Genomic DNA, 23,688 nt, shown 5'->3' with positions numbered 1-23,688 from the left:
AGGGTTAGACATCTTAGGGGGTGGGGGTTAGGGTTAGGAATCAGCAGGGGCGGGTCTTTTAGGGTGAGACATCTGAGGGGGTGGAGTTAGAGTTAGGGATCAACAGGGGGTGGTTTGGGTTAGGCAGCAGCAGAGGGGTGGTTAGAGTTAGGCACCAGCAGGGTGGTGGTTAGAGTTAGGCACCAGCAGGGGGGTGGTTAGGGTTAGGCACCAGCAGGGGGGTGGTTAGGGTTAGGCACCAGCAGGGGGTTGGTTAGGGTTAGGCACCAGCAGGGGGGTGGTTAGGAACAAGCAGGGGGGTGGTTAGGGTTAGGAACCAGCAGGGGGTGGTTAGGGTTAGGCACCACCAGGGAGGTCTTAGCTTTAGGCACCACCAGGGGGGTGGTTAGGGTTAGGCACCACCAGGGGGGTGGTTAGGGTTAGGCACCACCAGGGGGGTGGTTAGGAACCAGCAGGGGGGTGGTTAGGGTTAGGCAGCAGCAGGGGGGTGGTTAGGGTTAGGAACCAGCAGGGGGTGGTTAGGGTTAGGAACCAGCAGGGGGTGGTTAGGGTTAGGAACCAGCAGCAGTGGGTGGTTAGGGTTAGGAACCAGCAGGGGGGTGGTTAGGGTTAGGCATCAGCAGGGTGGTGGTTAGGGTTAGGCACCAGCAGGGTGGTGGTTAGGGTTAGGCACCAGCAGGGTGGTGGTTAGGGTTAGGCATCAGCAGGGGGGTGGTTAGGGTTAGGCATCGTAGAGGCAGGGCTTTGAGTGCGAATAGGGTTAGGTTTAGCTATAGTAAAATATCAGTAACATTTACAGGTATTTTACTATCGGAATTAGCCGTGCACAACAGTAGAGTATCAGTAATTTTACAGATCTTCTATAAGTGGCTTTAATACCTGGACTTGGGTTATATGAGATTGAATTGTGTGTCCTGAAATTAAGTGAAGACTGATTAAGTCTCCCTCTACTGCCTGGAAATGGTAACAGTAAAATATTCCCATGTTGTATTTCATATATAGTATTGCTTTTTCAAAATGTACACTGGTTCCCTTTAAACTGTTCCCAGAGATGAAGTGCAGTCATTGTCTGTGATTTCTTTGCCTAGGACACAGTTGTGGCTCTGCAGGCTCTGGCCAAGTACGCCGAGGCTGTGTACAGTGACAAGAGGGACGTCACAGTGACAGTCACATCCAAAACAGGCTTTCTGCAGACATTTCATGTGGATAACAATAACAGACTCCTCCTGCAGAGCGCGTCACTACCAACAATCCCCGGGAACTACACAGTGAGCGCCAGGGGGAGTGGCTGTGTCTATGTACAGGTGAGCGATGGCAAATACTACTTATACCAGAACTGAAGCCCAAAACTAAATAAGGAACATTCTAACAGCAATCAGGATGACAAGTGAATATTAACAAGGCACAGAAGCGATATATACTGGAGAGGGTAGCAGGAAATTAGGGTGTCCCGCAGGCTAATGGACAATTAGGGCGACGCCATAGGCACTAAAACAAATATCGGCTATACGGAGTTGAAAACAGAAATGTGGGCGCCAGATAAATAACATTTTGAAGATTACAACGTTATTGTTTTTGAAATTTGATATCGTTTTGATAATTAGAATGTTACAGTTTTTGACATTTTATCATTTTGAAAATTAGTTTTTGACCTTTTTATTGTAGGCATGGGGAGGGGGCGGTTAGGGGTAGGCATTGGGTCGGACGTTGAGGGTTAGGCACTGGGAGGACGGTTAGGGTTAAGCATGGGGGAGGCAGTTAGGCATTGGGGGGGACGGTTAGGGTTAGGCATGGGGGGAGGTTAGGGATGGGCATGGTGGGGGCAGTTAGGGTTAGAATAGGGTTAGGTTAAGTTGTAATGAAATATTGTTATTATATGCTCAAACATTATTACGATCAGAGCCGGATTTACCATAAGGCACATGCCGACAGGGGCATGATGACAGAAAGGCGGCTTACTCTGCTCCTCAAGTACCTCCCTCCCTCCTTCCCTATGCAGAGTCCTGAGCGGAGTGTAAATGAAACGTTACTGACATAGCTCTTGGCATTCCACTAACCAGATCTCCCTTCAGTCGGGGGCACCTCCTGCGTTCCCATTCATTAATCTCCGGGCTAACGGGCGGCGGCACAGGAGCACGCGGGAGCGCGCACGATCGGTCATGGGAGAGCGCAGCAGTGTGGCAGCAGCCTTTTGGACAGAGCAAATACGTCCAAAAGGCTTATATGTTTAAAGGTTCCCATTAACAGTATGATTTTTAGTGAAAAATAACATTTTTGACAAGTTTATTCAGATCGAAAATAAAGATCACGATTAATCGAGCCACAATTTGTATGCAGTTTGGACTTTGGCCAATCCATATCAGCTGCAACTGCATTTCATTGGCCCCAATGCCATCCGCATTAATATTAGGACCTGAATGATCATCGCTGGTGTGGAACATTAGGAGGACACCATGAATTTAACATTAGGGGACCAGCATTGTCCTCCTCTTTGGTGAATATTGCTAAAGCATGAAATCTGTCTGGAATCGGTCTTATGATGCTGCTTCGCCACCCCCAATGCTGTCCCCCCTAATGTAAAATGTGCCTGTCTGGCTCTTGGTTCTGTCCTCATACACATGCCCGACATGATTGCCATCATAATGTGGGCATGTGTGTGTGTGTGTGACATCACACACACTTGTCCACGTATACACCGGAAACCACATGGGACACGTGTATGTGAATGGAGGATGGAGCGGTGGACACCGACAGGCAAAGTATCTTCGCACGGGGCACATTTTACACTAGGGTTGGACAGTGCCGAGGATTCTGTTGTTTTTGTTGCCCGTCCCAATATCGCATGCCATTTCCGCCTCACACCTGATCGAGATTGTTGGCCCTACACCTTGAAGCGTGTCTAATCAATATATGAGACCAATTTCTGCCCGAAATTGGTTGCATTGTTGATCGGGCATGCTCTTGATTTTCATCCAATCAGATTATGATAATCGAATCAGATGGTCGATCGGCCGCCCGCCAATTCACCTGATGTGTGGCCAACTTTACTGTATTGAATGAATTTGCTTGTTTACAGACAGTCCTACGATACAACGTCCCACCAGCCAGAAACCTCGCTGCCTTCACCATGAGACTGGATGTGAAGGCCACTCAGTGCGCCATGTTCCAGCCAACCAAACTCCAGATGACCATCACTGTGGCGTAAGCATTCTCCCTTCTTCTGCTTTGTTATACATAAGATAACGTTATCAGACAAACATCCCGTATGGCTGAATAAGTATCAGAGCGAAACTTGGCGTACAAATCCTGGACGAGCTGATAGTAATTCATAACACCATTTGATACACAAAAAAAGCCTTTCATCCCATTCTATCCTCATTTCATATCATGATCAATTAATATCATGACAGATACTATCACTGGCAACTCCATTACATTGTGGGTAAAGAGTTAGGGCCCGTTTCCACTTGTGCGAATTTGCATGCGTTTCCTGCATGCAGATTCACATAGACAATACAAGTGGATGGGACTGTTTCCACTTGTCAGGATTTCTGAGCGTTTTTCTGTGCAGAAAAAAACTGCACGGCAGAGCCATCAGAATTCACATACCGCATACCGCTATGCGATTCGCATACAATGTATTTAATAGGGAATTTGCATGCGGTTTTGGTATGCAAATTTTCATGCAAATTCGCATGGAATCAATGGAAAAGCACACAGCTCAGCTCATCCATGACCGCTGTGCTGGATTGCTCTAGCCCTGGGGGGGGAGGGGGGGGGTTTAATAATTTTTTTTTAAAACACGCAGCTAGCACTTTGCGTAACAGGGCCCTCCCCCGACACCCCGTGCGCAGCCTGGCTTATCAGCGCCAGGCAGCGCTAAGGGGTGGATCGGGACTCCCTCCGACGCCATGACGTCATCCCAATTGTCGCCATGGCGACGGGGAAGCCAAACAGGAAATCCCGTTCTGAACGGCAGTTCCTGTTTGCTCTGATTGCCGGAGGCGATCGGAAGGGGCGGGGGGATGCCGCTGCACAGCGGCTATCATGTAGCTAGCGATAGGCTAGCTACATGATTTAAAAGAAAAAAAAAAAAAAAATGTGCTGCGCTGCCCTGGCCGCTCTCAGGGCTGGAACCCACAAGAGCGGTTTTTTGAGCATTTTGGCAGCGCTGCGATACGCTAGCGTTTTGCCAAAACGCTCAGCTGATGTTAATGGATGGGGCAACTTCCACAGGAGCGTTTGCGTTTCTGGGAAACGCAAACGCAGGACCTGCAGCATTTTGGGAGCGTTAGCGCTCCAATGTAAAGTATTGAAACGCTAGCAGAAACGCTCAGCAAAACCTAAACTGAGCGGTTTTGCTAGCGTTTTGCGGTTCAGCACACTGTAACAAAATTAAAAATAATTCACAGGACCAATCAGGATAAAAACGCAAAACGCTACACAACTGCTGAGCAAAAAAATACACTGTTGCAAAACGCGACCGAAAACGCGCATGAATCCGCTTGCAAACCGCTCAGACAAAACGCTAGCGGTTGCGTTTTGCGTTTGCGGATTTCAGTGGGTTCCAGGCCTAATAGAACGCCAGGGTTAAGCAAAACCAGTTGCCAGGCGGTCCTGCAGATCCTTTGCCTCTAATGCTTTTAGCCATAGACCCTAAACAAGCATGCACTCCATGCAGCACATCAGGTGTTCCTGACATTATTGTCAGGTCTGACAAGATTAGATTCAGACACTATTGCAGCCAAATAGACCAGCAGGGCTGCTCGGCAACTGGTATTGTTTAAAAGGAAATATGGCAGCCTCCATATTGTTACAGTTATCCTTTAAGGTTCCCTTTCAGTCACAGGTAATAATGTGTGTCCTTACCGTAAGTTTGATATGATTTTAGGCAGATGCGGCATCTATGAAGATCACACAGGAAACATTCAGCTCAATTGCAAGGAAGGCTTGATATGTGCATAAGCATAGAAGAACAGCAACACAGGAAACAATAATAGAGAGGAGGGGCAGAACAGCACATAACACCGAAAATGCATATTAACTAAATGCACAGTGCCATCTTGTGGCCATTTAGTGTACACTCAGTCTAAACATAAAGGCTGTTGCGAGTATGTGTTCCAACATTGATATGGCTCAGATGAGGGTGTTTTTAACCACTTCTCTACCACAGGGTTTTTCACCTAAAAACCACAGCAATTTTCACATTTAAGGGAGGCAAGGGTTAATGGGCTTAATGGGGGTATAATTTATTTTAAAAAAACCTCACTGATGCTGTTATCTGAGTTCCTCTCACGAGTGATCTCAGTAACTGTAACAGCATAGTGACTGATACAATGTTTACACACATTCTGCATGAATGAGCACCGTGATTGGCTTTGTGAACACATGTTCACATCAGCCAATCACGGACCAGCGGGTGCCTGACGCGTATGCACATCCGGGTGCACGCGGACGCGATCGCGCACAGCAGCAAAATAAACAGGAGTTGCTTATCTACACCCCTGTGACTCAGGTGAAGTTTAAAGGGGCGTAGATAAGCGTGGCAGAGGTTGTTAAGTGGTTAAGGGATCGCTACTGTGAACATTTTTAAAATTTAAAATACAAGAAAACACAAATAAAATGTACATTTCTCCCAGAGTAAAATGTGCTATAAATTACTTTTCTTCTATGTTGCTGTCCCTTACAGTAGTAGGTAGTAGAAAGCTGACAAAACTGACAGATTTTGGCCTAGCCCATCTCCTCATGGGGGAATTCTCAGGATTTTCATTTCGAAAGCATTTAGTGAACGACAGTTGCGCAGTCCAACTGCCAGAATAGCATGCAAACAGGTAGAGGGGGTGACCTGCATCTTTGTATAGATTCTTTTCAGGGAGTGGTTTTGTAAAGAATAAATGAAATACCGAGAATCCCCCATGAAGAGATGGACTAGTCAAAAACATGTCAGTTAGGTCATATTTCTACTAACTACTGTAAGCGACAGCAACATTGGAGAAAAGTAATTTATAGCTCATTTTACTCTGAAAGAAACATACTTTTTAATTGTTTATGTTTACATGTATGTATGAACGGATCTGGGGCAATATTTACTGATCCAGGGGCGTGGGAGCGGCGAAAATCACAAAAGGTAAAAATATTTTTAATTCGCAACACATACATGTTTTGTTTTGTTTTTGTTTTTAAATTTGATTCCCAACTTTTTGCAGTAGTGGTCCTTTAATCAAGGATACCAAGCCCAAAGGTTCTGGAAAAAGTGAAGGAGCAGTAGGTAGGGGGGTATAAGCAAATAGTTACCATGCCCCCCGTTCCCCTCCATCACTCGCCGTTTTCCTACTCTCAGTCCCGTTACTCTCGGTGACTCCAAACCCGGACATACTGCGCTGCGCATGCACAGTATGTCCGTTCTGCTCCCCTGTGAGCAGAACTGTGTCCTGTGACATCACGTGCTGTGATGTCACAGTACAGGAGCGCGCTCACTTCCCCCGTGCTCACTGCAGTGGAGCGTGCACGTGGGGATGCAGGAGCAGGGGAGTGAGCGCGTTCCTGTCCTGTGACATCACTGCGCGGCCACAAGGGAGCAGAAGAGACATACTGGTCATGCGCGGCCCAGTATGTCCGGGTTTGTAGTCACCGAGAATAACAGGACTGAGTGTAGGACAATTGCAAGTGACAGAGGGGAATGGGAAGTGCAGTAAGTATTTGCTTATATCCCCCTACATAGGCAAACGCAGGGGGGATTACAGCTGCCCAGAATCCCCCCTCAGACCAGAGTCGGTGCAGTGTCTGGGGAAAGACACAAGTTGAGACACCAGAATATCTGCAAGTACCCTGCAGCTCACAGCACCACCCCCTTTCTTACCCGGCTACAGTTGACTTTGGATAAAGCAGCAGCGTGTGTACAGAGCATGGAGCAGCAGCGTGTGTACAGAGCATGGAGCAGCAGCGTGTGTACAGAGCATGGAGTAGCTCTGGGGAACTTAGGAGTCAGGTATGAGCACAACCCTGTGCCCTGCTGTGTGATTGTTTCACTTTCCCCTTCATTACCAGTGTCGGCTGTCCTCATTATTATCTGTATACAAACTAATCCTGATCTATCCCGTTTTCGGTCAGATGGGAAATTGCCTTATGTGTACACAACATGATGTCCTACCATATTATTATACTGTATTGTGCATGGCTGAGGTAGACCTTTCAGGAATCCCCTCCGTGAAAATCCTTAGTTTGCCCCTGCCCTACCCACTGCACCTTCAATTTTTACCACATGTTTTTGGCTATGGTATCATTGAAGTATTCCTGCCCAGGTTTGCTGGATGACTTCTGTTTGCTATTCTGGTGATGCTTAGAGAGCTGACAGATGTTGTCATGTTATCTTATTCATTCCTCCTGCAGATACTCGGGTTCCCGTGTTAAGTCCAACATGGCTATTATTGAGGTGAACGTGCTGTCTGGTTTCATGCCAGAGATGAGCAGTGTAGAACTGGTAAGTGGGTAAGACCGGGCCTCTTAAACTGTACAATGATATGTCACAATGCTCACAACACACACAACTGTACAAACAAAATACTACAACTATATATCTATCCCAGTTGGTGCTGTTTTCTTTTTTCATGTCTGCCTGCAGTAACGATGCTGACCTGCAGGTTCATGGTGGATCAACAACGTCAACGAATTACACGGCAAAATTCAATCATTTCTTGATCTAATTTCAACATTTTACCTTCTCACTTTGCAATGTATTGATTTATTTTTTTCCACTACTACTCTCTTCCAGAAATGTCCCTCTTTACGTGTTTTTTTCTTTGGTTATTTGTGACTTTATCATTTCTGTTACAGCTGAAGAGCAGAAGACAGGTACGGAAGTTGGAGTCAAACAATGATGTCATGAACCTGTACTTGGATGAGGTCAGATATTTTTGCTAACATTTTGTGCTGGGCTCTGGTCATCTTAAGCTACATACAGTTTGGGGGGAAGCTTTTAAGAGTATTCACATTTTTGGAAGCCCATCCCTAGGCACAGGTGCAAATATACTATCTTCCCTTTTGTGTGTGAAAAAAAGACTTTAGCAGCTACCAATCTGCTTCAAAAATGTGATCACGTGACCTTAAAATACCTAAGAGAGGGGAATTATGAACTTGCTGTATAGAAGAGGCTTTGGCTGCTGCTTCAATTGCATCATTCGGCTGTAAGGAGGGCAGGGAGGCGGGGCATAGACTAAACTCTCTGAGAAGATTGCAGCCTACAGCAGTGAAAGTCAGCTGAACAGGAAATGGAAGGTGTCCACTTCTAATTATATTAGTGCAACTAATGCCCTATACAGGACCAGTTAAACTATTAAAACTAAATCTAACAGCAGGTACCCATATATTACTGTTATCTGAGTGGCCTGTTTCCAACTGTCAAAAAAACAAGCAGCAGCTACATCACCTGCCAGCAGTAAAAAAAAAGTCACCATGTGATAAATGTCAGAATGTAAATCATGGATTTAAAAGATTTTGCAATGAGCAAACACTGACTAAATAATTTATACATAATTATTGTAAAAATGAAGCACTTTTTTTTATTACATTTTCACTGGAGTTCCTCTTTAAAGGGAACCAGAGAGGAATGGATTGTTAAAATAGAAAAAGGCTTTTATACATACCTTGGGCTTCTTCCAGTCCCATAAGCCTGGATCGCTCCCACGCCGCCATCCTCCGCTTCCTGGAACCGCCGGTACCGGGCCCGTCACTTCCGGCGGACGCGGCCAATTGTCCGCATCACAGGGGCTCCCTCCATACCCGTACGCATGCGGCTGCGCAGTAGGCAGCCTCATGCGTACGTTCATGGAGGGAGCTCCGTGTGATGCGGAGAATCGTCCGCGTCCGCCGGCCAACTGGCCGACTCGCGGCAATGACGGGACCCGGTACCGGTGGATCCAGGCAGCAGAGGACGGCAGCGTGGGAGCGATCCGTGCGTATGGGGCTGGAGGAAGCCCCAGGTATGTATAAAACCTTTTCTTCATCCTCTCTGGTTCCCTTTAACAGCTAACATCGAAACTTGGTAGCATTTTTAACCTCTTAAGTAAAATAGGCCACTGCAGCTTTAAGGCCTCACAACACAGAGCTCTCTGTTGGTGGGGTCCGATCGCTCCCCCAGTGTTTATTTTTATTTTTTCATAAATATTTTTCTTATTTATTTTTAATAAAAAACACTATTTCTTTAATATGTTTCCCTCCCTTCCTCCTCCTGTCAGCCTCTCACTGCGATCGGCTGTCATAGGCTTCAGCCTATCACCTCCGATCGCTTCTGTGTCCCCCAGGGAGACAGCCGTGTCACACGGCTGTCCCCAGTACAGGGCTGCCTTAGATCGCAGCGCTGTACAGGTATATTAGATGGTTTCGCCATCTAACAGTCTCCGAGTGGCGATCGCCGCTGGGAATCTGAAGGCGGAGTGGAGTTCCGCCTACCAAGCGGAGATGCCGCGCATTAATACGCGCGATCGCCTGCAAACTGCTCCCCCAGGACTTTACACCAATCGGCGTTAGGCGGGCCTGGGGCTGCCGCCACGCCCATTGGCGCGACGCGATCGGCAAGCTGTTAAAGAACGTACTGTTCTGTTCTATGGACATGGCCATTTTAGGCAGGTTTTCATTTGAATAAGTTGAATGTATATAACTCTGTAAAGTATAAAAACATTCCTCTCAGAAAACCTGAAATGTGATTGGTTGATACTTTGTAACAATGAGTCCATCATGCTATGTCTGTGTCTTCTCTCCACCCACAGCTGGGGCGATCACCCACCACGCTGGTGTTTATGCTGGCACAGGATTTTCCAGTGAGGAACCTTGAACCAGCCACAGTCAAAGTGTACGACTACTATGAGACAGGTAAAATTCTTTATGCGTTAAACGACACGGGACCTGAAAAGAACCTTGTAAAATAAACATATGCACGGAATACTCATCCCATCTGGCGACTTCTGACATCCCTCAATTGTCCCCTTTGGCTGCAGCTCCTTTCTGGAGTCCAGCACCTCCATATTGATAATAGTGCAGATCTCAGAAGTTCCTCCAGGGTCAGTGCTTCTTCAAGGGCAAAATTCTCACTCAGCACACTTGTTAAGTGGGTCAGAGAGTTGTGGGAAAGGGGCATAAGTGGGCAGGACGGATCCTGGAAGCATGCCTCTTCCTTCTTAAAAGTTTGACTTTCTATGAAAGTCATACTATACTGCCAGAGATTACGGGGAACGGGTGAGCAGACCTGGGAGCTAAGAGCACATAGAGGTTCATGTGAACATGTCTCTGTGCTCAATTTAAAAATTATAGCTTGGGTCAGCTTTGCTTCAATCTATAGACACATAAATCTTAAAAGAGACACATGTAGTAAGAGTGCATAGGAAGGAACCTTACTTACCGATTGGCCCTGTCTGAATCTGGCATGATCCTAACTTGAGTCTCACGAGATTACCTTTAAATGCAGCAGACTTCCTTTTGAGATCATAAAATGTCTAGTGATACCATCAGCTAAGACCAAGCAGAAACCACTGTAATCCTGGTATGACTACAGTCTTGAGAAATCTAGTCAAAAGTGCTCTTCATGGAAGATTTGTGGTTATAATAGCCTTACCCTTGACATGACAGCAAGGCCAAGTGTCTTACCTATGCTTGATAGTGTTGGGCGAACAGTGTTCGCCACTGTTCGGGTGATGTTCGAGTTCGGCCGAACACCTGACGGTGCTCGGCCAAACCGTTCGGCCACATGGCCGAACTAAGAGCGCATGGCCGAACGTTCCCCGAACGTTCGGCTAGCGCTGTGATTGGCCGAACGGGTCACGTGGTTCGGACCCGAACGCGCTCTGATTGGCCGAACTGTCACGTGGTTCGGGTAAATAAATACCCGAACCACGTCATATCTCCGCCATTTGTCTGTGGGTTTAGCTTTGGGTAGGCAGACAGGGTAGTTCGCGCTCCAGCCACGCTAGCCAGGGTCCCCCCTGTCATTGTGTCGCTGCTGGGAACAGTAGTACACCGCTCGCTCAGCCACACTATATAGCATTCTGTTTACTGCCACTCTGTGTACCTCGCTCAGCCACATTATATAGCATTCTTTTTACTGCCACTCTGTGTCTGCTGGGAATAGTAGTACACCGCTCACCCGCCACTGTATAGCATTGTGCTGTGTGTCGCTGCTGGGAATAGTGGTACACCGCTCAGCCACACTATATAGCATTCTGTTCACTGTTCTGTGTCTGCTGGGAATAGTGGTACACCGCTCGCTCAGCCACACTATATAGCATTCTGTTTACTGTTCTGTGTCTGCTATAAAGCAGAACATATCTCAGATGTAGCGGAGACTTTCAAAAATCTCAGAAAAGACAAAGAAGAACAAGAAACAGAGGGACAGACTCATAAGAAGATCAAATCGAATAGAAATAAGAACACAAATAATAATAATAATAAAAATAAAAATAATAAAAATATAAATAAAGATAAAAATGGAAGTGCCATATTTGTCACAACATACAATAAAAGTGCAATGAAGATCAAGCAGATTGTGAATAAAAATTGGCACATTATCCTACAGGACCCGTGGCTGAAAAATGAGGGGTCCGTTAAAAATGGCGCCAGTTATCGTAGTTAAAAAACGGCGCCCCATAGAGAACCATTATCACTAGTTATTTTTCGTTTTTAACAGCTAAAAAATGGCGCCGGCTTTAAAAACGATATTTATCATTTATATTTGTATTGCTCCCAAACGATATTTATCGTTTTAACCCCTGCTTTGCTGCCGTTTTGAAAATATCTGCCCGCCGGCTTTAATGTTTAATGGCAAAGCCCCCTTAAAAGCTAAAAACACCAAATTTGCAGGGAACGTTAAGAAGAAAATTGTGAACAAGAGGAAAAAAAATCTTTCAAAAAGACCTTATAGTTTTTGAGAAAATCGATTTTGAATATTCTTCTTCTGACCGTGGGAAAATTAAACGCCCGCCGACTTTAGCGGTTAATAGCAAAGCCCCTTTAAATGCCAGAAACACCAAAATGTGTAGGGAATGTTAAGAAAAATAGTGGGAACACGAAGAAAAAAAATTGTTCAAAAAGACCTTATAGTTTTTGAGAAAATCGATTTTAAATCTTCAAAGGAAATGTAACTATTTAAATCGCGTACTGACATTCCCGTGGAAACTTTTTCCGCCGACTTTAGCAGTTAATAGCAAAGTCCCATTAAATCCTAGCAACACCAAATTTGCAGGATATGTTAAAAAGATACTGGGAAACAATATTTAAAAAAAAAAATTGAAAAATTTTATTTATTTTTTTTTTAAAATAAAATTTTTGGGTTATGTTGAGAGTGTGGGAAAAGTTTTGAAAAAAATGACGTGGGGTCCCCCCTCCCGAGCCTCTGTAACCCCTTGTCTCCCATGCAGGCTGGGATAGCCAGAATGCGGAGCCCCGGCCGACTGGGGCTTCGCACCCTGAGCTATACCAGCCCGCATGGTCCATGGTATGGGGGGGCTTCGGGGGGGAGGGGCGGCCAAGCCTTCCCCTCCCCCCCGGAGCCCTTGTCCAATCCATGGACAAGGGGCTCTTCCCCACCTCCGGTGCCCCAGGAGGAGGTGGGGGCGACGACTCCCTGGGGGGGGTTCATGGTGGCATCTGGGAGTCCCCTTTAAGAAGGGGAACCCAGATGCCTGCCCCCCTCCCAGGAGAAATGAGTATAGGGCTACTTTGTACCCCTTACCCATTTCCACAAAGGGTTAAATGAAATAAAAACACAACAACGAGAAAAGTCCTTTAATGTTCTAAATTAACCAGAAATACTTACCTGTACCTTTAAGAAAAAAATCCCACGTCAATTAGGTCCCACGACAGTATCCTCCATCTTGCGACCTTCAGTTACATGTTGATTGAAGATCTCCGCTGCCCCGACGCCACACACGCCGCCTCCGCCGCACTCACTGCTCTTAGCTATACTTAGTATAGCTAAGAGCAAAAAGCATCTTTAAATTTTAGCTCCAATGGTCCCCATTGGTTCCTTAACAGACCAATGGGGATCAGGAGGATCCCCATTGGTCGATAAGGAACCAATGGGGAGCCTTGGAGCCAAAATTTAAAGATGCTTTTTGTTCTCAGCTATACTTAGTATAGCTGAGAGTTGCGTCTATGCATCTATATAGACGCATTAGCGCTAGCTGCCGCTGCCCTCCCTGCCTCCCTCCCCCCACCTGTCACCCTCACCCATGCTGGCACCCATGGGTGCATTGGGTGCCAGCATGGGTGAGGGTGACAGGTGGGGGGAGGCAGGGAGGGCAGCGGCAGCTAGCGCTAATGCGTCTATATAGACGCATAGACGCAACTCTCAGCTATACTTAGTATAGCTGAGAGCAGTGCGGCGGAGGCGGCGTGTGTGGCGTCGGGGCAGCGGAGATCTTCAATCAACATGTATCAGAAGATCGCAAGATAGAGGATACTGTCGTGGGACCTGATTGGCGTGGGATTTTTTTCTTAAAGGTACAGGTAAGTATTTCTGGTTAATTTAGAACATTAAAGGACTTTTCTCGTGGTTGTGTTTTTATTTCATTTAACCCTTTATGGAAATGGGTAAGGGGTACAAAGTAGCCCTATACTCATTTCTCCTGGGAGGGGGGTGGGCATCTGGGGGTCCCCTTCTTAAAGGGGACTCCCAGATGCCACCATGAACCCCCCCCCCCCCAGGGAGTCGTCGCCCCCACCTCCTCCTGGGGCACCGGAGGTGGGGAAGAGCCCCTTGTCCATGGATTGGACAAGGGCTCCGGGGGGGAGGGGGAGGCTTGGCCGCCCCTCCCCCCCAGAGCCCCCCCATACCATGGACCATGCGGGCTGGTATAGCTCAGGGTGCGAAGCCCCAGTCGGCCGGGGCTCCGCATTCTGGCTATCCCAGCCTGCATGGGAGACAAGGGGTTACAGAGGCTCGGGAGGGGGGACCCCACGTCATTTTTTTATGCGAAAGCATAACTAGCACAGCACGTTATAGGGCTGATAGACATATATGTTTATTTGTATAAATACGGGAGTTTACATTCTGTATATGTATTTTTATGCACTAAAGCACTTTCTTTATATGTATATTTGACTGTACAATGATTTTTAGATGTATTTATTGGTATAATGTACTTTTAGGGTGCTTAAGGTGCCCCCCCCCCCTTTTTTCCGTTTATCCAATAATGTGTTTGTAAAACATAGAGGTTAGGTACTGAGATTTTTGCTTTCAAAAAAACAGCCCCTGCATAATATAACATATTTTATTGTTTAGATGTGAGATTTGCGCATGTATACATGATAAAAATTCTGATCCAGGTTTTTAACTTACTGCCACAACGTGGGGAATCCAGGGATAGTCACCTAATGTATCGCAGAACTACATAGGCGCATCCGAGACCCCGCACTGAACGGGGTATTGTTTACAAGCCTACTGATTGCCTAGCAACGAGACACAAATCCCGTTGCAGGCAGCTCGTATTCCCGTGTGGTCCCCAGCGGCCACTGTAGCCGTCTGAGCACTATGGCAACCAGCCGCTTATTTTAACATGCCCTATGCGTCATTGCGTCATCTGACGAAGGCGTGGAACGCAGAAACGCGTCATGACGCAATAGACGCAGGGCAGCTGCCGAGTCTACCGTGTTCCAGATCCCGCCGGCGCTTCTTAATCCCAGGATTCCCCGCAGTACTGGCCATAGTGCGGAGGCAAGCCAAGCGGTTGAGGTTACATCAGAACGCGGTGACGTACTATAGCTATGTGACAAGCTCTGATTTTATATGCACATTGTAAGTGTGATTTTATTGTCTTGCGGTTAGCAGTACAATTAAAAAGTTAATACACCAGAGAGCGCTCCTCTCTTCTTTTTGTTTACTGTTCTGTGTCTGCTGGGAATAGTGGTACACCGCTCGCTCAGCCACACTATATAGCATTCTGTTTACTGTTCTGTGTCTGCTGGCAGGGGAGGACTGGCCAGGGGGGAAGGGGGGAGATTTCCCCCCAGGCTGCCTCTCATTTAATGATTTAGGGCTGGCACTGTGCCTGGTGAATTCAGGTTTTTGTGTAAGGCAATGTGAAATACTATGCTGAATGAGGGAAATAAACGCCCAATTAAAGAGCAATTGCAGGGCAGAGGCTTGCCTGCAGGGTCCGTGGGAAAAAATCTGTCTGGTCTCTCACCATTGTTAACTGCATGTGCACAGCTACATAAAATATTGTCTAGGTTGAAAAGTTTTCGACAGTCTCTAGACTCCAGAAGGGCTGCTTGGAGGACTTGTGTAAGAGATAGAAACTGTTGTAACTTAAAATGTATTATGTGCCCCCCGGTGCCAGTGCATTTATACTTTACCTGTCATGCTCTCCCTTGAGTGTCCTTGCTGTATTTCCCACGTGACTACTGGCATATAGCACGTGGGGCATGTGTGTGATGTCATTTGGGCTGGGGCTGCCGTGAAAACGGGCCTCTAGTTTGTATTTTCCCCCCAGGCCAAAAGGTCCCAGTCCTCCCCTGTCTGCTGGGAATAGTGGTACACCGCTCGCTCAGCCACACTATATAGCATTCTGTTCACTGTTCTGTGTCTGCTGGGAATAGTGGTACACCGCTCGCTCAGCCACACTATATAGCATTCTGTTTACTGTTCTGTGTCTGCTGGGAATAGTGGTACACCGCTCGCTCAGCCACACTATATAGCATTCTGTTTACTGTTCTGTGTCTGCTGGGAATAGTGGTACACCGCTCGCTCAGCCACACTATATAGCATTCTGTTTACTGTTCTGTGTCTGCTGGGAATAGTAGTACACCGCTCGCTCAGCCACACTATATAGCATTCTGTTTACTACCACTCTGTGTACCTCGCTCAGCCACATTATATAGCATTCTGTTCACTGTTCTGTGTCTGCTGGGAATAGTGGTACACCGCTCGCTCAGCCACACTATATAGCATTCTGTTTACTGTTCTGTGTCTGCTGGGAATAGGGGTACACCACTCGCTCAACCACACTATATAGCATTCTGTTTACTGCCACTCTGTGTACCTCGCTCAGCCACATTATATAGCATTCTGTTCACTGTTCTGTGTCTGCTGGGAATAGTGGTACACCGCTCGCTCAGCCACACTATATAGCATTCTGTTTACTGTTCTGTGTCTGCTGGGAATAGTGGTACACCGCTCGCTCAGCCACACTATATAGCATTCTGTTTACTGCCACTCTGTGTACCTCGCTCAGCCACATTATATAGCATTCTGTTCACTGTTCTGTGTCTGCTGGGAATAGTGGTACACCGCTCGCTCAGCCACACTATATAGCATTCTGTTTACTGTTCTGTGTCTGCTGGGAATAGTGGTACACCGCTCGCTCAGCCACACTATATAGCATTCTGTTTACTGTTCTGTGTCTGCTGGGAATAGTGGTACACCGCTCGCTCAGCCACACTATATAGCATACTGTTTACTGTTCTGTGTCTGCTGGGAATAGTAGTACACCGCTCACCCGCCACTGTATAGCATTGTGCTCTGTGTCGCTGTTGGGAATAGTGGTACACCGCTCACCCGTCACTGTATAGCATTGTGCTCTGTGTCGCTGCTGGGAATAGTGGTACTGTATAGCATTTCTGTACTGCCACTGTACTGCTGCCAGTCAGCGTGTACTGTAAGGATAAGTGAAATGAGGAAGAAATCCGGTGAAAGAGGGAGGGGCAAGGGAAGAGGTGTTTCCCCTGACGGTTCACGTACAGGCCACAGGGGAGCACCCAAGAAAACCCACTCAATACCGCCCATGTTGTCCAGGACAACAACCCTCACAAATCCAAAAGAACAGGACCAGATAATTACTTGGATGACCTCTCAAGCGTCCAGCAGTGGGTTAAGCAGCACCAGCGCATCACGCACGAGGTCCGAGTCCTCAGCCAGTTACAAGGAGCCAGTGGGCACAAAGCTGACACAACCGGCAGCGACACCACGCACACAACTGCCAGATAACCAGTCCGATGAATTACCTCAGGACACAATGGGGTATTCGCAGGAGCTATTCCCAGCCCAACAAACTTCCACCTTTCAAAGGTCAATGGAGGAACAGCCAGAAATGTTGTGCCTGGATTCACAACCGTTAACTGTGGGAAATGCACCGCGCACTGAAATACAAGGCGAGTCCGAGGAGGACTCGGAAACCCAAATCCCAGAGCAAGTTGGGCAGGAGGGGTTGCAATTGCAGGAGGTCGGCCGACAAGATCTGGAAGACGACGTTGGAGTGTGCTGCGCAGAGGTTGTTGTGGGGAGCTCTACTCCACGGCGGCGGCCCACAATGACATATGACGAGTTTGAGGAGATGGAAGAGGAGGGTATGGACAATGTGGACAGAGACCCAGATTTTGTTTGTGAACGAGAACATCGCCGTCGTAGCAGCAGCACAGATGAGTCTGTTGAAGAACCCACTGCTGCACGAGTTCGCCTTGCGCCACAAGGTAGGCGGCGCGCAATTTCAGGCACCACAAGCGTGGAAGTTCAAGTGAGAGGCAAAAGAGGAGCAAACAGAAATCGCCAGCAAGGAGGCAGGTGCTCCAAAGTCTGGGCTTTCTTTGAAGACTGCACTGAGGATGTTACCATGGCGATTTGCAAGGTGTGCAAGACCCGCCTGAGCAGGGGGAAAAGTATTAACAACCTCTCCACCACCAGCATGAGCCGTCACATGCTATCCAAACATCCCACTCTGTGGGAAAACGCGTCAGGACAGGGTACCAGCAACAACACTGCCTCCCTTGGGTTCACCAGACTCACCACCAGACCCGCCTCAGCAACAGCAGTAGCCCAGCCATTGCGTGGTTCACAACATTCACAAACATCAGACGACGCTGACACTGTCACTTTCCGGAGTAGTGCTCTTGAGGTCTCCCAGTGTTCATCAAACACAACAACCAACAGCCCTTCCGTGTGCAGCGCTACGGTTCAGTTGTCTGTGTCGGAGATGTTTGAGCGCAAGAGGAAATTGCCAGCAAATGACCCCCGGGCCGTGGCAGTAACAGCCAGCATAGCCAAGCTTCTGGCCTGCGAAATGCTGCCATATCGAGTGGTGGAGACAAACAGCTGGCATGATGTCAGTGGCCATCCCACGTTACGTGGTTCCCAGCCGCTACCACTTTGCGCGCTCTGCAGTGCCTGAGTTGCATGAGCACGTGGTCAGCAAAATAACCCGAAGCTTGAAGAATGCCGTTGCCTGCAAGGTTCACCTCACCACTGACACCTGGACGAGTGCGTTCGGCCAGGGTCGATACATCTCCCTTACCGCGCACTGGGTGAACCTTGTGGAGCCTGGCAGCGATTCCTCACCTGCTACGGCACGGGTGTTGCCCACGCCACAAACAGCTGCACCGCCGTCCCTCCCACTGGATAACAACAGCAGCACCTACCTCTCTGACTCCTTCTCCTCCAACGCATCTCAAAGCTGTACCTCATCCGGAAACGCTAACCCAGCAGCAGTAGGATCGTGGAAGCAGTGCAGCACAGCTGTTGGCATGCGTCAGCAAGCGTTGCTGAAGCTAATCTGCCTTGGGGATAAGCAGCACACAGGGGAGGAAATTTGGAGGGGAATAAAGGAACAGACGGATTTGTGGCTGGCACCGCTGGACCTGAAACCGGGCATGGTTGTGTGTGATAATGGGAGTAATCTCATTCGCGCTTTAAGGTTGGCTAAGCTGACACACATCCCTTGCCTGGCGCACGTGATGAACCTAGTAGTTCAGCGGTTCCTGAGGACATACCCAGGCGTGGCCGATCTTCTGTTGAAGGTGCGTCGAGTGGCCAAACATTGTAGAAATTCCAGTACTGCTTCGGGGGCACTCGCCAAGATGCAGGAGCGCTTCAATCTCCCCCACCATCGCTTGCTGTGTGATGTCCCTACGCGCTGGAATTCTACGCTGCACATGCTAGCCCGCTTTTGCGAGCAGAAGAGTGCAGTGGTCCAGTACATGACGGCGCAGTACCGAGGCGCATCCGGCCAGCTGCCAAGCTTCTGTGGATCCGATTGGGCCAACATGTTGGACCTCTGCCAAGTCCTCCAAAATTTTGAGCAATCCACGTTGCTTGTGAGCAGTGACAACTCTTCAGTCAGCATTACCATACCACTGCTGTGTTTACTGAAGAGGTCGATGTTAAAAATCAAGGAAACAGCTGTCATGATGCAACTGGGGGAATCTGAAGGAGAAAACGATCAGCGTGATGGTACCAACATCAGGCCATCCGCCTCAGGGAACGCTGGCCCCAGCAGCTATGACGAAGAAGAGGAGGAGGAACAGCTGGAGTTGGAGCAGGAATTTCATGCCACCACTGACGAGGGCCAGAGCGGTGCACGTTGGACTTCCACAATTCAACGCGAATGGTCAGCAGAAGCAGACCAGGAGGAAGGTGACGACTATGATGCATCACAACAACTATCACAACGCTCACAAGAGGATGATGAGGATTCTGGTAGGACTCTGGCACACATGGCTCAATTCATGCTAGACTGCATTGAACGTGACCCACGCATTGTGCGCATTCTGGACAACACCAATTACTGGGTTTATACCCTTCTGGATCCACGGTACAAACACAATGTTCCAAAACTGCTTGAAGAAAGAGTCAGACAGGTCAAAATGGAAGAATACCAGCAGGCCATTGTGGAGACTTTAGAGAGGAGATTGACATCCTCCCCCTCCTCTAGCCAGTTGTACGCAGACAGACTGACTTCCGCAAACCCAGGACGACCAGGAGGGCAGCAAACAACGCAAGCCGCAGCTAGTACCCAAAAGGGAACGGTATCGGCAGTGTCCTTGGAGTGGGAAAATTTTCTGACACCCATGCAGCAGCAGCCCACTGAACAACAAGCGTGCAGATCCACCTCCAACACCGATCGCCTGGAGAAGATGGTCAAGGACTACATGTCAGATGACGTAGCTGTGTCGAACAATCCATCTGCACCCTTCAACTATTGGGTATCGAAGCTAGACACCTGGCACGAACTGGCAATGTACGCAATAGAGGTGCTGGCTTGCCCGGCAGCCAGCGTTATGTCGGAACGCTGTTTCAGTGCTGCCGGAGGCATCGTCACAGATCGGCGTATCCGCCTCTCTACAGAAAATGCAGACCGTCTGACTCAAATTAAAATGAATCAATCCTGGATTGGAAATGACTACGCAACACTCCAGGACCCCAACCAAGTAACATGACCAATGAACATCTGGGATGGTGTAGCGTTTCCGGTCCCTGTTTATTGAACCTCTCATTTGTATTACATTTATGACTGCATGGCGGCAAAAAGCATTGCTGCTATATCCGCACGCTTTTTGTCCTCATGCAAGGCCTGGGTTGTTGTGTCTCAAAAACCGTGGCCTTCTCCTCCTGCGCCTGCTCCTGTTCCATCACGTCTGCTGCTGCTGGGTTAGCGTTGCCGCGTGGTCCCTGTTTATTGAACCACTTATCTTTATTACATTTATGACTGCATGGCGGTACAAAGCATGCTATCCGCACGCTTCTTGCCCTCATGCAAGGCCTGGGTTGTTGTGTCTCACAAAGCGTGGCCTTCTCCTCCTGCGCCTGCTCCTGTTCCATCACGTCTGCTGCTGCTGGGTTAGCGTTGCCGCGTGGTCCCTGTTTATTGAACCACTTATCTTTATTACATTTATGACTGCATGGCGGTACAAAGCATGCTATCCGCACGCTTCTTGCCCTCATGCAAGGCCTGGGTTGTTGTGTCTCACAAAGCGTGGCCTTCTCCTCCTGCGCCTCCTCCTGTTCCATCACGTCTGCTGCTGCTGGGTTAGCGTTGCCGCGTGGTCCCTGTTTATTGAACCACTTATCTTTATTACATTTATGACTGCATGGCGGTACAAAGCATGCTATCCGCACGCTTCTTGCCCTCATGCAAGGCCTGGGTTGTTGTGTCTCACAAAGCGTGGCCTTCTCCTCCTGCGCCTCCTCCTGTTCCATCACGTCTGCTGCTGCTGGGTTAGCGTTGCCGCGTGGTCCCTGTTTATTGAACCACTTATCTTTATTACATTTATGACTGCATGGCGGTACAAAGCATGCTATCCGCACGCTTCTTGCCCTCATGCAAGGCCTGGGTTGTTGTGTCTCACAAAGCGTGGCCTTCTCCTCCTGCGCCTCCTCCTGTTCCATCACGTCTGCTGCTGCTGGGTTAGCGTTGCCGCGTGGTCCCTGTTTATTGAACCACTTATCTTTATTACATTTATGACTGCATGGCGGTACAAAGCATGCTATCCGCACGCTTCTTGCCCTCATGCAAGGCCTGGGTTGTTGTGTCTCACAAAGCGTGGCCTTCTCCTCCTGCGCCTCCTCCTGTTCCATCACGTCTGCTGCTGCTGGGTTAGCGTTGCCGCGTGGTCCCTGTTTATTGAACCACTTATCTTTATTACATTTATGACTGCATGGCGGTAAAAAGCATGCTATCCGCACGCTTTTTGTCCTCATGCAAGGCCTGGGTTGTTGTGTCTCACAAAGCGTGGCCTTCTCCTCCTGCGCCTCCTCCTGTTCCATCACGTGTGCTGCTGCTGCTGCTGCTGCTGGGTTAGCGTTGCCGGTCCCTGTTTATGGAACCTCTTATCTTTATTACATTTATGACTGCATGGCGGTACAAAGCATGCTATCCGCACGCTTCTTGCCCTCATGCAAGGCCGGGGTTGTTGTGTCTCACAAAGCGTGGCCTTCTCCTCCTGCGCCTCCTCCTGTTCCATCACGTGTGCTGCTGCTGGGTTAGCGTTACCGGTCCCTTTTCCTGGAACCTCTTATATGTATTACATTTATGACTGCATGCCGACAAAAAACATGTTACCTGTGCAAAGAAAACAGACATTTCCCGCATTTAAAAGACAGTTTTCCCTTTGAAACTTTAAAATCGATTTTCTCAAAAACTATAAGCTCTTTTTGCTAATTTTTTTTTCCTCTTGTACCCACTCCCAAGGTGCACATACCCTGTAAATTTGGGGTATGTAGCATGTAAGGAGGCTTTACAAAGCACAAAAGTTCGGGTCCCCATTGACTTCCATTATGTTCGGAGTTCGGGTCGAACACCCGAACATCGCGGCCATGTTCGGCCTGTTCGGCCCGAACCCGAACATCTAGATGTTCGCCCAACACTAATGCTTGACAACACAAGAAATATAGTTGAAATATTTGACTGTAACAGCAGTGGCGTAGCTAAGGAGCTGTGGGTCCCGATGAAAGTTTTATACATAACAATTGATACGTCACACCAAAACCTGCCAATGGTAACTACAGTGTCAGAGGCGCAAGAAGGGGATGGGGAGTAGCTTGTTAATGATTACCACTATTCAAAGTATCTATAGAATGATTATTATGAGCACAGGACCAATAGAGATCTAATACTGTAGTTGAGGGAGGGCCCTTCGGGGCCCCTCTGGCCCAAGGGCCCCGATGCAGTTGCAACCTCTGCAACCCCTATTGCTATGCCCCAGACACATTGTTGATGACATTGAGTGTAATACAGGAAAAAAGTGTTGAGCCAACAGTAAAGCATGGTGGAGGTTCTTTGCAGGTTGCTACACAAAATAGTGATTTGGTTTGGAACTATTTCTATTCATCCATGTTGTAGGTTGGTAACTAATACATTTAAACTGTTCATAAACACAAGAATATTTGTTATTTTTCAGATGAAAATGCTGTTGCAGAATACACTTCACCATGTTCTTGGTGAGTTCCATTTTTAAAATCATGTTTCTCTCTTTATCTACTGTCCAGTTCTTATTCTGTTCTGTATTCCATGAAACAGTTTTTGCAGCATGGAAAATACTGTTCTAGTGATTTTGCAAAGCAAATTATCGTTAGGGAAAACAGTATTCAAATATCCATTGCTACAGCTCGCATACTAGGTGGATACTTTTTTTTTCTTTTACACATTCTGGCATTTGCATTTAAATGGGAGGGGATACAGCAGGAAGTGAGGTCAGATCATCAGGAAACGTTCAGCAGCATTACCTTTTGTAAGCAGTAATAAGATTTGCTCCGATGGTCCACTTATTTCACATAATGCCAAAACATTGGAGTTCTATGGGCACAGATTATCATTCTCCTACTTGCTTTGATTAACATTTGATGTTGCTTTTGTGTTTTCTTTCATAGGCAGTGAAAGAAGCGGTTATTTTGACCTGGAACAATACTGCCCCCTCTGGAAGGCTGACTATATGACACCCCATGATATCAACTGACGTATTTAAAGTTGTTTTGTTTAAAATGGAAATTTTTAGAATGCATTTTGTAGTTCTGAGATGTACTAATTGTTATATTTTATACACAAACATACTGACAATAATAAAAGTTCAATTCGGGGAAATTCTTGATGGTTTTGTTTTTTTCTTTTAGTTCAAGGAAATTTAAAATATTGTTATACTAAGCCAACAGAAGCTCATCATATTGCTTGGCATAAAAAACGACTTTTACCATAGAAACGGTGCAGGAAATTTGGGCACATCATGCGCTGCCATGGGCCGTATTGTGAATTATGGCTATAGCGGTGCTCAAAAGACAGAGCCAAATTACTATAAAAACAGCGTAATTCGGCCATAAGCAATAGCTGGAAGCTGAATTACGTCTTACCTCCAAGTCTACGGCGGCCTGGAGGGGGTGTCGTAATTAATGCCGCTGGGACTCTTGCAGGAGCAGGATGAGCTGTTTTTCGTCTTTTCCCT

At 47.6% G+C, this 23,688-nt stretch overlaps 1 protein-coding gene across 1 annotated transcript in view; it reads left to right on the top strand.

The window, feature by feature from the left end:
• The window catches only part of LOC137536627 (uncharacterized), a 163,920-nt gene extending 140,587 nt beyond the window's left edge, over nt 1-23,333 (top strand). The window contains exons 30-37 of the mRNA XM_068258878.1: nt 1,089-1,304; nt 3,077-3,201; nt 6,722-6,988; nt 7,390-7,480; nt 7,834-7,902; nt 9,765-9,867; nt 22,654-22,693; nt 23,123-23,333. Of these exons, the coding sequence (XP_068114979.1) occupies nt 1,089-1,304; nt 3,077-3,201; nt 6,722-6,988; nt 7,390-7,480; nt 7,834-7,902; nt 9,765-9,867; nt 22,654-22,693; nt 23,123-23,129 (918 nt within the window). The 3' untranslated portion in view covers nt 23,130-23,333. The remainder of the gene's footprint in view (nt 1-1,088; nt 1,305-3,076; nt 3,202-6,721; nt 6,989-7,389; nt 7,481-7,833; nt 7,903-9,764; nt 9,868-22,653; nt 22,694-23,122) is intronic.
• The last annotated feature ends 355 nt before the right edge of the window (nt 23,334-23,688 follow it).

This window comes from Hyperolius riggenbachi, chromosome 10 (assembly GCF_040937935.1).
Source record: "Hyperolius riggenbachi isolate aHypRig1 chromosome 10, aHypRig1.pri, whole genome shotgun sequence".
Taxonomy (NCBI): Eukaryota; Metazoa; Chordata; class Amphibia; order Anura; family Hyperoliidae; genus Hyperolius; species Hyperolius riggenbachi.
This window is presented reverse-complemented; position numbering and strand designations above follow the sequence as displayed.